This window comes from Saccostrea cucullata, unplaced genomic scaffold (genome assembly GCF_032062105.1).
Source record: "Saccostrea cucullata isolate Sc308-1 unplaced genomic scaffold, CSIRO_AGI_Scuc_v1 ctg14, whole genome shotgun sequence".
Lineage (NCBI taxonomy): Eukaryota > Metazoa > Mollusca > Bivalvia > Ostreida > Ostreidae > Saccostrea > Saccostrea cuccullata.
The window spans coordinates 1,002,150-1,017,233 of record NW_026941090.1 but is presented as its reverse complement, the minus strand read 5'-3'; the positions used below and the strand labels follow the sequence as shown (position 1 = coordinate 1,017,233).

At 30.4% G+C, this 15,084-nt stretch overlaps 1 protein-coding gene across 2 annotated transcripts; it reads right to left on the bottom strand.

Moving 5' to 3' along the window:
• Window positions 1–897: 897 nt before the first annotated feature.
• On the bottom strand, window positions 898–10,368 carry LOC134257128 (uncharacterized). Of its 2 annotated transcripts, none has more exons than XM_062739774.1 (28): window positions 10,268–10,368; window positions 9,861–9,938; window positions 9,619–9,678; window positions 8,876–8,983; window positions 8,445–8,522; window positions 8,276–8,301; window positions 8,053–8,098; window positions 7,786–7,887; window positions 7,551–7,631; window positions 7,200–7,256; window positions 6,934–7,041; window positions 6,661–6,738; window positions 6,454–6,473; window positions 6,104–6,149; window positions 5,913–6,014; window positions 5,612–5,692; window positions 5,361–5,420; window positions 5,014–5,121; window positions 4,461–4,538; window positions 4,215–4,240; window positions 4,036–4,084; window positions 3,791–3,892; window positions 3,416–3,496; window positions 3,097–3,156; window positions 2,790–2,897; window positions 2,348–2,425; window positions 1,338–1,369; window positions 898–1,131 (listed from the first exon to the last, which is right to left on the bottom strand). In XM_062739774.1, the coding sequence occupies exons 2-28, from the start codon at window positions 9,907–9,909 to the stop codon at window positions 1,039–1,041; spliced, it is 1,917 nt and encodes a 638-aa protein (XP_062595758.1). In that variant the 5' UTR covers window positions 9,910–9,938; window positions 10,268–10,368; the 3' UTR covers window positions 898–1,038. The 2 variants fall into 2 exon arrangements, with proteins under 2 accessions (XP_062595758.1, XP_062595759.1); XM_062739775.1 differs by having other exon boundaries at window positions 898–1,125.
• Window positions 10,369–15,084: the final 4,716 nt, after the last annotated feature.

The window sequence follows — 15,084 nt, the reverse complement described above, 5'->3', positions numbered from 1 at the left end:
TATATAGAACTTTATTTTTACAATTACATAAAACACCTCTTGTCCTTATATTTTTCTATATGATGAAATAATTTTTGATAAAAGAACAGCTGTTTTAAAATATGCATTGGACCCTGGCGAGGCATGTTTGTAAGTCAAATTGAAAAAAAAAATAATCATTTGAAGAAAAAAAGAAAGAACAAGGTGTCAATACAAATCTGGTCCTGTATTTTTTTTATTTCAGAAGTGATGTACGAAATCAAAATTAATCTTTTTCTGAATTATTTAAATTCCATGCGGTAAAAAAAATCGTTTTTCCAATATGACCTTCTAAATGCTAAGTGTTTCATCATGAACTCAATTTTCAATAGAATTATCTTTGAGAAAACATACAGTGCATGCATCGCCAACTGATTTTTCAAAGTATTTTACACAATTTACCTGTAAATTGAAGTAAGCGACGGCTGCAGACACTAACCACAAAAAATTAGTCATTTGATACCTACATGTGTATCTGCATATAACTTTTAAATATATCAAATTAATGACATCATATTTCCAGAACATGAACTCAATTTTCAAAATTGGCATGCATCATGATTTTTCAAAGTATTTTACACAATTTACCTGTAAATTGAAGTAAGCGACGGCTGCAGACACTAACCACAAAAAATTAGTCATTTGATACCTACATGTGTATCTGCATATAACTTTTAAATATATCAAATTAATGACATCATATTTCCAGAACAGTCCTCCTTCATGCAATATTCTTTTATGATTCATCATATTCATCTACTCAACTCATGGTAAAGCCAATTTCATAACTTTTTAGGAACAGTAAATTTTAAGCCAAAATAAAGCCCACCCGAACCGTACTGAAAAACATTCTTTATAAAGAAAAGAAAAGAAAAAAAAAACATTGCGTAAATAATCTTTATTGATAAAGAATTAAAAAAATTAAACTTATAAAAAAAATAATCGTCTTTGGGCGAATCTGGGTTTCGTTGTATGCTTTAACACTCTTCCTGTTTGTTCCTTTCCTAGTAAATGCACAGTTTATTTCCTATTGAGATATTCTAATAACAAGCGTTCAAGTCTCTCCTTTTTGGCCCTCTTTTCGTCGAGCATCTTCTTCTTTCTAGCCTGTTCCTATAAATAAAAGTTTTTGTTTTTCAATCGAAGAAGAGGTAAGAATGATCACAAGGAACAAAGAACAGAAATAAAATTAAAAAAATAACCGTAACGAAGCAGTTTTATAAAGTCGATAGAATTATTTTAATATACAACTTAAAATACATGAAATATGGTTTTGTTAAATAAAAAATAGAGGTCTTTATATTTCCATATAATCTCACCGCTTCCTCTTTCTTTCCACCGTAGCAGTATTCTACAGTAAAAAAAAACAAAAACAATGATAAGTTAAAAATATTTTTCTGTCTTTCACCATTTGATCTTTATAAAGATCATACTACACATGTCATAAAAAGATACAAACTAAAATAGTCATATAGAGAAGACGAACATACTTAAGTGGACTTTGAAGAGTATGCATGTACAATTTAAACAAATTGATGAAAATTACTCTTTTCTATGTTACCCTGAAACGTCAAGGCCAGTACAGAGATTTAGGTTAATATCAGCAATAACATACTCAGGAGGGAATACATAAATACAATACATCAGGAAAGGTTCAAATAGCCCAGTATTACCCATAGAATTAAAAAATATATATATGATTTTTTAAGAGAATATCTCACTCTGTAAGTCATAATTATCAAAGTTATGGTACTATTTTAAATTTTAACATCTAAGAGTTATAGCATTTAGATATTTTTTTTTATCAAATTGAAATAATCTGAGTTTTGTATAATTTACGTCTTGGAACACGGTTGGTGAAGAGCAAAACTTAAAAACAATTTTATTGAAGATTAAAAACTCATGACCATATGACACAATTTTGTGAAGTGAATTTTTGTAGAAAAACCTACCAAAATCAAAACTACTGATACTAAATATAGACAGGAACTCACATACACTTCGTTTAATATATGTTACAAGAAAAATAATTCGTATCTTTTTGCATGTAGAAGTACTTTGTACTAAAAAGATGATGAGGACATTGGCCTTTAATATTTTGAATTTTTCACCATTCAAGTTTCATGCTTAAGCCACAAGTGATTTATATATCCTCTGTTAGAATTGTTACATATCAAATTCAGGAGAAAAATGTGTCTTTGTCAGAAATAAACCTTTCCCATTCTTATGTTTCATATGAAAAGAGTTATTCTCTACATTTTAAAGCCCAAGCTAACATTTTTCTTGAACAAATCAAGTATTTGTTTTATTCATAAATTGTATTCCCTACCTGCCAGTTGGAAAATTCCCTCTGCTTTAGCGCCAATACTGTGGATGACTGCCTTGGCAAATTTGACTTTGTTCACAGCTGGAAAGATGAAAAATTTAATGTCAAACTCAGTGCGTGAGTATGAAAAGCCACGATATATCTAACTATTAATAGACAGAAAATGCTAAAAAGTTTGTTAAATTTCAATTCATTTCATTATACAATGAAATTTTCAGATCTTTCACTGATGTCTGACAGAGAATAAGTTAAATTTAATACTTTTTAATATTGCAATTCAAATAATTGTAAATCAAGTTAAAATGTCTTCTTTTTTTTGCTATCACCTGAAATACTTCGTTTTGAATAAGCGATGCTACTTATAGATACTACCAGCAAATACTATCCAGTGCTTTGAAAAAAGAGAGATAGCAGCGTAACTTTAAATTACATGTAGTTTTCTTACTGTCTGTATTGCTCTCTAGCACATTTATCACAGACACGAGTCCTTTCTTCACGCACCCAAGAATCAAACCAAACTTAGCATCACAGCTTTCCTTTGCTTCAACATCAGCTAATAACATTAAAAAACAGATGTACTAATTTGTTTGTAAGAAATGTCCATATCTCTAGTTCTAGAATTAAAATACAAAGTACAGAAAGCATTAAAAGAAATAGAAACTTTCCTTACTTTTTAAAATATTTATTGTTTACCAAGCAGAATCGTCAATATAGTAATGCTATCTGAATCTATATATTTTCTAGATCCTCACCTGCAGTACATCCTTTGTCAGAGTCCTTGGGCAGTTCCATGGGTTGAATAGACTTCTCTCCTACAATTGTTGTGTTTTAAAAACATTTAATCAAATTTTTATTTATTCTTATTCCATTATTTTTCATTCAGGAAATAGGACTGTCGCCATCTTGCTTATTGAAAAATAAAATCTTTTTAAAAAATGTAAATTTACATTATTCAAGAAGAGCAAATATTATAATGTCTAATGACATAATTACAGACAAAAATAATTTACAGAAGGTTCTTCCAATTACTAGACAAGGGTACTCCTTTGAGGATAATGTGATGCTGTTTACCTTCTTCAGAGTGAAGGCGCAGGAGTTCCATCATTCCACCAATGTGTTTCATGGCTTCTAAACCTTCTGCTTCACCTCCCTCTAATCATATAAATGAGGAAAGACAACATTATAAGACGTATACAAATTAATCGAGTGTGATATTATAGAAAATTTTCTCTATGATATACTTATATGACCAATTTCAAATGTAAAAAAATTTTAAAAATTATTTTAAAAGAAGCACGTCTCCATTTTTCGCCTTTATTGTAAAAGTCAGAAGAATTCCAGTGAATTATTCATTATGGCTATTCTTTTCAGAAAAAAATAATTAGATTTATAATTCCAAAATAAAATACTTTTTATAAAAATTATATGCAGGACAACAGAACTTACTGCCACTTAGTAAACTATCTATGTTTCCAACAACCATTCTTAGATCCTTGAGCAGGAGGCCTGTGTATTTCTTCACTTCTTCTGCAGGTGCATTCTTAATTTCTGCAATTCAAACAATGATTCCTTAAAATATCACTTTTTAATATGTTATCAGCAAATTTTGCTAATTGAATTGAATTCTTTGTATTTTATAGTTATATTGGGAAATTATTTATTATCGGTACCAGACTGAAAAACCCACATACCTTCCTCTGTGGCCTTCCAAGTATCAACCCAATGCTGGTATTTGTCAGCCTGTGAGTAAAAAGATTACCCGTATATAACTAATATATCTTTTTATTCATTAACTTATGTATCATTATCCATGATAGCAAAGGAGAATGGGCCAGTCATTAAGAATAATATCTTAAATAAATATATCTACCTCTTCTGTCTCTCCATAGCATTGATCTAAAAAAGAATTAATACTTAAAGAGAATTTTGTTTTAAATGGAAAATTACATTTAATTAACATTAATTTTTCACTTAATAAGTGATTTTAAGACAAAGTTTTGATAAAATGGAATTTAACTCGCAAGGAAATAAAAACCAATTGGAAAAAATTTTCATTGAGAAGAATGATATGCGTATTCAGCTTGCAATTATTTTAAGTAACTTCCTGCAGACTTACGTGCCAGGTAAAAGATGTCTTTGCCCTTGGCGCCAATACTGTTTATCACTGCTTTGGCGAAACCGATCTTCTTTACAACTGTTTATATAAAACAACAATGTTATATGTTGAATTAAATAGAAAGACTATATGTGTGTCAAATATTGGGACACTAAGTTTTACAAAGTCAATGTTTGAACACATAATGAATGTAAATATTTACAAGTTTTACTATTTCCATAAATTATTGTGGAAAATGGGCATCAACATTTACAAAACTATTTTGATATACCTTACTAATATATGATACTTTGAAAATCTTATTTCCTATCTAAACAAGGAACAAATATGACACTTTAGCTGTTTTGATTGATGTGTGGAATGGATACAAAAAAAGCTTTTTTTATTTCAATAAATCAACATAATTCTGTGATTTAAAATAGTAATAAAAATAGCTTTCCGACAAAACAAAAATATTTATTCTGGAGAGAGGCCCTTATTTTTCAGGTATTTTTTAAACACTCTGAGACACCCCCTGCGCATGCCCATGTGACACTATTTAGAGGAGACATACCGTCTGCGTCACTCTTCAGGTTTTCCATGACCGCCACAACACCTCCTTTAACACAGCTTAAAATCACTCCAAACTTAGCATCACAACTTTCCTGTTTCTCTACGTCAGCTATAATTATTTCATAAAAGGACATCTCTTCAAAATATCTCTTATCAAAATGAAATAATAAATCTTCACAATAAGTAATTGCAACAAATTAAAGCGTTTCCTAATTGAATATTTTAAGAATTGCCTTGTTATTCAAGTATATAGGCTTAAAAAATTAAAGTTATTCTTTTTATGAGTAACACAACTACATGTAAAACATTACATTAAGGGTTTCCAGACATCTTGTACGTGATACTTACCGGCTGTGCATCCTTTGTCTGAACCCTCTGGGAGAACCATAGGAGGAATTGACTGCTTTCCTGTAAAAAACAGAATCAATTAAGGTATCTTATTTTGCAGTACATGTATACATGTATGCACTTGCACTTTAAGTAATAAAATTGTAAGGAATGTATATAAGACATTAAAAAGTATCCTTATAAAATAATGTATGCTGGAACATTTTAAAATTTATATATAAGCTTTTCAATTTCCAAACGTCACAATTTACCTTCCTCAGCATCTATCCTCAATAATTCCATCATTCCTGCGATGTGTTGCATGGCTCTGATCCCATCCTCCTTCGTACCCTCTATGAAAAACATTCATAGTTAGAGACTTTAATCATATGTCAGACAAGATTGATGAAAAAGACATCAACATAAAAAAAATAACGGAAACAATTTATGACTAGAAAAATCAAGTATTTTGCTATTAAATAGAATGATATTTCCTAAAAAAAAAAGTGTCATATAATCTCCGATTGATTTAATTTGTTCCATCAGATTCAGTTTGGTACCACATATACTCACTTCCGCTAAGTACCACATTAAGGTTATCCACCACATCCTGAAGGTCACGGAGCAGGAGACCAGTGTATCTCTTTACGTCTTCATCGGAGGCCTGGGCCACGTCTGTAAAACCAATCAGGTAAGGACATACAGAGTTTGTAAGAGTTAAATTAAAATGACTTTATACTATATAAATTATTCTTTTACTCTACCTTCAGCTGAAGCTTTCCATGTATCAACCCAATGATCGTAGTTATTCTGGAATTAAATGAATTAGATTATTGTATTAAGCAAATCTCCCTATGATGATCCATGTATTGTAGAAAAGGGCGTGGTGAAAAGTAGGTCCCTTCTGTAATTTTCTTGTGATTAAATCGCCATCTTTTAGATCTTAAAACCTTTAAGTTCTAGATTTTTTTTTTAAATTTTTGAATGCAACAAAGTAGAATGTATATCCATACTCAAGTAAAAGAGTATTCATTCGAAGAGGTAATAAAACCAAAAGTAAGGGTAAAATAAGAATCTTATATTTTGTGAAAAAGGAATTCAGTATTATACTTACTTGATTTCCGTAACATGCTTCTGCAAATGGAAAAAAAATTAATTGTATTGTTTGGGCACTAAGGTAGCAAAGACTTATTTTTCATGAAAGTTTTGATAGTTAATATTTATAGGTTTAAAATTTGAATCTACATGTAAAATTCGACTAAAATTAGTAAGTACTTCCATTCATATCAATAAATCATTCATATCTTTAAACTTCACGTACCGGCCATCTTGAAGACGCCTTCACCACCTTCTCCAATTTTGTTGATGATGGCTTTAGCGAAACTAATCTTTGTAACAGCTATCGAAATCAGAAAAAAATAAATTGTTTAAGTTTTTAGTCTAATGCCATACTCTCAATAGTACACAGATAAATCAAAGAGTTTGTTACTATATGGAATTATACCCAGTTGACATTTCATGTCTAATTTATATTTATTTATAAATCTATTTTTAAAAGAATACTAATGCTAGATTATTTGATAAGAAAGTTCACCGTCTTTGTCGCTTTTGAGACCGTCCATGACAGCCACCACACCTCCCCTGATACACCTCAGGACCAAACCAAACTTGGCGTCACATCCGTCCTGTTTCTCAACGTCAGCTGCAAAAAATAAATAAATAAATAAAATAAAAATAACGAAAATCATCATGCCGACTTCCGGTTCTTATACTCTTAATCAAATTCATTTCAGATATGTGTTCTTTCAAGTTAGATTGATTATGAGAAGACAAGTTCTACAGAAGAAAGCTGGTACTCACCGGCAGTGCATCCCTTGTCGGAATCCGCTGGGAGCTCCATTGGGTCAATAGATTTTTCTTTTTAAAAAGTGAAAGGAATCAGCTATAGGTATTTCTCTCTGATATTCTTAATGTATTTTCATAAAGTGCATGAAACAAATTAAGATTCGATGCTTATTTTTATTTGAAACCTTGCTTAAATACATAGCTTGCTACTTTTGTACTAGTGTTACATCAAAAGTTTAAACCTATTCATAATTACGATAATTTTAGAAATTAAGATTTCTGACATGTGTGAAAAGAAAAATGAAGAAATGCGACATTTATTTTTATTTACACGAGAGGAATTTAGGATTGTGAAACATGTTTTACCAGAAGCTGCATCTAACTGCAAGAGATGCATCATGCCACCAATGTGATGCATGGCACGAATCCCATCTTCTTTGGTTCCCTCTATTGAATACAATTAGTTTTAGATCGCCTGAACCACAAGCATGAATTAAATGAAGCAAGGAAGACTGCTTTTCAATGTGTATAATACACTGTACAACAAACCAAACATTTAAATCGTAACAGGTAATAATCAAGCAAAAAAAAATCTCTTAACCTCCAGTTAGGAGTACGTCTAATGTCTTCACCACTTCTCCAAGGTCCTTTAAAAGAAGCCGAGTGTAGCGCTCAATTTCTTCAGCCGGGGCATTCTTTACATCTGCAAAACAAATGTTAATATTCATAGACCATGCTACTATGAATAAATTTTTAAAATAAAAAAAATAGTTAAAAAAAACCGTTATAGTACGTAATGATGTGATCAAATATTCTCTCCCCCAACTAATTTAAAAGAGATAAAAGCTAAAAAAGAGTTCTCATTTACCCTCTTCTGAAGCAGTCCATGTATCTACCCAGTGCTGATAGGGGTTCTATAATAAATATAGACGTATTAGATGATGCATTGCTGGATTTGAATACATACCTATGTGATGTTTCCATTTCCATCAATTTTTAGCAAGACTAGTAATTCAACAAATTATAAACACTCCATATAGAAATTTTACAACAATTCATTTCTATTTCTGAAGAGAAGGTGTAAAGTATACCTTATCTTTGTCTCCATAGCATGCTTCTGAAATTCAAATAGTAAAGTTTTCATTTTAATCATTTGGTTGCACTTTGATTTTTATGCAAACATTTAGGAAATATTTCAATAAAAATAAATCAAAATAATTCGAAACGCTTTGTTTGTGTTTGAGATTTAATGTATCTCACCTGCGAGCTTGAAGATATCCTCAGCCCCTGCACCAATCTGGTTAATTACGGCTTTAGCAAACTTAACCTTTTCCAAAGCTGTCAATGATAATTCAATAGATTAAATAAACTTTAATGTCAATTTTGTGCAAAATCTTTATTTGTATATTTACTTAATTGAAAAATTCTCGAGATTGGGGTTTGACAACACCATTTTTTATCGTGAGACGTTTATGACTGGGATGTATAAATATATTTTATACATATGGAATTCATATAAAATGCATTTTGAAAGGATTGTTTGATAATCAAATTTCTTAAGGTACGAACATCTTTAATATTCAATCCAAAATACAAACATTTCATACATAAACAAGAAATTTGTCATAAATCAACATTTCGAAATGCATTTGAAGAACAGAACAAACAGAGAAAGTGTCGTGTCTACGTACGATCGGCATCACTCTTCAAGTGGTTAATGACGGCCACTAAGCCATCCTTGATACACCTCATGATCAAACCAAACTTGGCGTCACATCCTTCTTCTTTCTCCACATCAGCTGTAGGTAGAATTTATTTAATATGTATGGTATATTTATGTGTTGTTTTATTTTCAAAGGAATTACTTAACTTTTCAATTTTAATCATAAAAAGAAAAAGAAAAAAATAAATGAAAAGAAGATGTGCTAAAATAGGTCACAGAGCGATAAGATTTCAAACAAAGCTTAACCAAATTTATTTCATCAAAGTTCTTAAAATAATTAGAGCAAAACTAAAGATTTATATCTTTCATAATTACACGTGTCATTTGATACATATATTACGAGATAAAATATCAATTTCACTTTTCAAGCCAACATTTTAAAAGCCTTAATTTTAGGAAATGATAGAATGTTAGAGAATGTACAATTATTTATTTTGCTAATAAAAATATTTAAAAAGTAAAGCATCAAAATGAATGTTTTTTGTGAGACAAAGATGATGATGAAAAATTTTGTAATTAAAAATTACTTTAGCAAGTCATTGAGAACAAAATGATAAATTTTGTAACTGATTGAAAAAGATCTGACAAGGTCTAATGGCAGAGTAAATTCAGTCACCTTTCAGTTATCTTTCAGTTGACTAAATGGCAGAGTTTCTTCCTTTGAATTGTAAAGGAGTAAAGAATGGGTATTAAACGCAGTAAATAACTTACCAGCGTTGCATCCCTTGTCTGAGTCTGGAGGAAGCTGCATTGGTTCAATGGATTTTTCTTCTACAATTAAAAATTAGAACTTGTCTCAAATTTGGTATATTTTAGGTTGGGATACAGGTAAGTTTAATTAAACATAATTTTAATTGTTTAAATTAAAGTTAGATATTATATGGAAGAAAGTACCCCTCATACCAATAATAACAAGGTATCATTTTCTAGGATTTAATAATCAAGAGATTTACCTGCTGCATCTATTTTCAGAAGTTCCAGCATTCCACCAATGTGAGTCATTGCCTTTATGCCATCTTCTTTTGTACCCTCTGGAAAGTAATCAAACTAATTTATGTCCTACTGAATGTTACAATAATTTTTGTGATTTTTTATGTAAAATCTTTAGGTAATTAACACATTCTAGAACAAGGGTACTGACTACCGAAAAAGGATTATACGGAAGAAAGTACCCTTCATACCAATAATTACAAGGTATCGTTTTCTAGGATTTTACATATGTAATTTTTCAATCTACAAATATAAGCTAATGAATCGAATTGTATTCTAAAATTACAAAGGCTTTGCTTATGAAACAAATGCATTGTCCAGTTTAAATCACTGAGGGATGAAAAATCCTATTAGAATCTTGTTTACTCACTTCCGCTGAGGAGTACATCAAGGTTCTTGACCACTTCCCCAAGGTCCCGAACCAACAGCTGGGTGTATTGTGCCACTTCATCTTTCGCAGCATCATTTACGTCTAAAAAAATTAAAATAAATTCTGAAATACTTACTTTCTTATTGAAAACATGATGCTAAATAGTCAATATTTCATCACAAAACTTGCCTTCACATAAAATTATATAACAAATACACTGTACATGTAACATGATGATGACTAAGAGAATATACCGATTTTATAAGAATGTTTTATTGTAAAGAGTAGATTTGGGAAACTTTTATTTAACTTTGCAAAGAGTGTTTTTTAATATATTGTGAATTATCAATAATAACGAAATAAATCAAATAAATTTGCTATTAAAAGTAAATGCATAGGAACATTGCTAAGCCGACAATGCGATGCTTGCATTTTTGTTTGAAAAGTTCTGGAACATTTTACCATTTTTTAATTTAGAAAAAAACAAAGCAAATATATAACCAATTTTTCATAGTTGGTTTTAAGGTTCAAGAACATTTTGAGCTATTTGTACATGTGCAATGTAGGAACAGTTACTAATTTACAAAAATAAACTTTTCACCATTTAAAGGGAGTTTGATGTTTGATTCCAAACGCACAGCATTTAAGTTTTGCAAAGACAGGGGACAACAATAAAAAGGTGGTAGAAGACATAATCATATAGCGACAGGTGAATCTTACAGGCAGGTCGACATCACGGCATTAAATAGAGATTAGAACAGGTTGTAGAACGTGTTTTAAATGGATGAAAATGAGGAACTTTAAACCGAGTGGTGTGTACTGTTTGAACTTCAAGAAGATAATAGAAACAGCGTTATCCACTGTGTGCATTCAACGTAAACTTTTTTTTTTGGAAAAATGTCCAAACCACTTATTCACATGAAGTTCATAAAAATTGTTTAATTTCCTTATCCAGCCCTGAACCATTGTTTGTGTTGAGTCTTTATTATTGACTATACTTGCCTGATTCTGAGGCTTTCCATACATCTACCCAGTGTTGATAATCCTCTTCTGAATCTCCTCTCTAAAACAAGAGAAAATTTGCCAAAATATAATACCCCATTATTTTGTGGAACCATTACTTATGTGTACAGCTATTTTACCCGAGTTCTTAATTTCCCGTTTCCCCTTCAAATTCAGAGTCTACTTTAAGTTTGTCGAGAAATGTTACCTACATTTGGCATTTTGTTATATCATTTATTACTGATTAATAAAAATATATTTACCAGTGTCATTAATTTTTCTTTTAATTGTATAATAGAAGGTTTTCAAAACTTTTGGTTGAAAAAGAAAAACAGTACAAGAGAAGTGGTAAGAGAAGGTAATTCAGAGAATGTGTGTTCTCTGCTTCAAGAAAAGAGAAGAGGTTGTAAGAACTTTGACCTTTCAGAGTTTTGAAGTCAATAGGAGTCTTTGTAAAGTTAAAGAAGTACCTGACCAGAATAACATTGCACAATCTTGCAATAATTTTTGTTTGAAGATGTACTTTAGAAAAAGTGTTTTACACTGACAGAATGTATGAAGTTGACCTCTGACTTTTTGACCTCAAAATCAATGGGGTTCTTGTACGTCATAGAGAGTTGTGCTATTGAATTTTAGTGAAAACAAAAGTTTTAAGAAATGTAAAACTATCAACCGTAAAAGTTATTTGTGATGCACGGTTTTTGACCTTGACCTATTATTTTAGCTTAGATAAAAACGAAGTGATACACACAAATAGATAGAATGATTTTATGGCCTTCAGCTGTGACGTTTTAATTTAAAAAAAATCAATAGGGGTCTATTCGAAGCCATGATAATAAAACATGTTATAAATTTTCATTACAGAAGCTGAAATTCGTCTCGAGTTAATGCACAAAAATCTAAAATGTTACATACAGACATAATGTATTTATTCATGACATTGATTAAAATTAGTCCTTTTTGACCTCGAAATCAATAGAAGTCTTTTTTGTGGAAAAGAAAATCTCGTTATGAAAATTCAATGAAAAAGTTCAAAAGCTTCTTGAGATATCGTTTGGAAACGAAAGGGTTACACAAAGACAGAAATATATACAGAAAAATAGACCCTAATTAATATCCCATCCAGCTCTTTCAGCTAATGCGGTGGATAAAAAATGTGGCCTGCATATATTACTAGTATATAGGAAAATAAAATACATTAAAAGTCGACTAGAACTTGTATTTCTGCCTGTTATATGTTATATTATTTCATCATTAATTACCCAAATATAATTTTATTCATTATTTGTCTTGTGTAAATACTAGTAGTCCTTGCATTTTGTTAATAGAAATGAAAGAAATATTGCTTACCTTAATTGGAAGAGAGAAAGCAAATGCCACAAGGACGATAAAAACCAGAATTGAGCGCATCTTTGAATGATGTGAAACCTGTTTTGATAGTGTAGGGTCTGGGGTGGTTTACGGGTTTAAATATCCCAAGGACGTCATTTCGAAATTTTTGACCATCTTCAAGTAGGCAGAGGCATTGTTGCGTAAATACATGGGTGGGTCTTTCAATGCATCCACTATAGACACGATAGAAATTCACTTGCAATGTAATTACATGTATCAGGAAGACAAGCAATTCAGCTTAAATCACATTGTACAATTTTGATCTTTAAAGCAGGTATCACAGTTCTTTAATTTTTATTTCGATTTGTGGAACTCAGTTTAAAATATTTTATAATTCTCTCCAAACATAAGGGAATAAGAGGAAGTGGTCTTTATTACTGTAAAATGTAACAAATGCTGTGCCAGTTAGAGAGAATATTAATTAGGTTAATCATATTAAGGTAATAAATTTGAAAGCTAATAAAAATGTTCTTAATGGTAAAACTGGTCTTGAATATGTTTTTCGGAATTATTTATAAAAATTATGTACAAATAAAATACTTTGCTTTTTAATCATTCATGGTCTCAACATATCGCTTGGTAAAACGTTAAATGTTCTTAAATAACTTTGTCAAAAAGACGACTGGGTTTTACTTCGCAGTAAAATACTATACTTTTTGCAAATGCGCCTCGGTGTGGAACCTCTTTCTTTGTAGTTGATAACAAGATATTGGGTATAAGGTTCCTTTTTCTATTGACATAAAGGTGAAAGACGATAAATAAAACATCCCTGCTGTTTTGGGGACGAAGAAAAGATGTGTAAATCATGGTTATGAATACAAAGTATTTTGAAATAACCATGAATACAACAAAAAGATGCATGGTTTGCAAGATTGTTAGGCAAACGGGTATAGTTACCTAGATTTGAACTTTGCATTTTATTTCTTCGTATGACTTTTGTCTTCTTTATAAATATAAAGCTGTATTTTTTACTTCAGTAGTAAATATATAATAATGTGCTAATCAGGAAAAAGGTATCCTCCCTATTATAATAATTTGTTTGAATAAAAAATAAAAGATATTTTAATTCATTTGCAAAATAAAATTTAATCATATACGAAAATTAGTTTTATAAAAAAATATTATTGTCTTCCTCAGCTCCTTAAACCTGTTGAAATTAATATTCCTTCTTTCTTTTTCTTGGTCAATTTGTAAGTATGTCCAGCAAGGCCATTATTAACCATCATCGCTTCATACCCCGCTGTTTCTCTCTAGCTATATGATCTCGCTCTACTTTCGTGAGAAAATTGGCCGTTTAAATTCTCTGTTGTCAAGGTAATGAATAGTTTTTCGGGATTATTTGGTCACCTTTCAGTTTACCGTAAATTAACTTAGACTCCGATTAACTCCCACCCTTGTTGGTTTCGTGTTTCTGTCTTTATTTCTTGAAGTATTAAATTTTGAAGGCTGTCATTCACTTAGTATAATGAAATTTATTAAAAAAAAAACTTCGTTATTTTTAGAATCTACACAGAAATAATCTTATTCATTTTTTTTACAGTTTATGAAAACTCGTTTCTTTTCAAGTTTTAGGCAGCACCTCATGTAAATAATAAACTGAATAGGACTGCCATGAAAAGAAAATCCAGTAAGAAGGATGTCCTTACGAAATCTTTCTTTAAAACATCCCCTAGACATCAGAAGTAGATTTACTTCTGTAAAGGTGAAAATAATCCACCTGACGTTATTTAGTTCTTTTTATGTGCATACATTGGCAAATAGTAAAAATAAAATGATTGAAAGGATCTACCATATTTGCCAACACTTTAAATAGTGTCATGGCGTTATTCATGGAACGTCAAATTAGCATATATTTAAATATTTGAACCTATCTTCAAATAATGGTACCGGTCTTAAAATTATTGTACCTATGTTAAGATAAATAAACGATTTGATTCAATTAAACATTTGTTTTATTCATTTGATTATAGGTAAAACAGATTTGAAGATAGGTACAAATGCCATGAACTAAAGAGAGGTATAATTGATTTAAAGATAGGTGCGATTGAATTGAACCTATCTTAATGAATGAACAACTACTCCCCATAGATACAGTTCCTTCTATGTTCAAGTCACATCGTTGTTAGAGGGAGCATTCATTATAACGGGAAAAAAAACTGAACTTAGGTGTTATGGAATTGTGCACACCTTTATATCCTTTGTGGATATTTCATAGAAAGTTGTAATTTATTTGAACATAGATTTACTTACGTATAGATAGATATAATTAGTATATCTATATTTAATTCATTTAGGCATACTAGTTTCTTTAATTCAGTTGTACCTATCTTTAATTCAATTGTACCTATCTTCAATTCATTCAGCGATAGGTACAATTATTTGAAGAATGGTTCGAATATTTGAATATTATGTTAATATGGCGT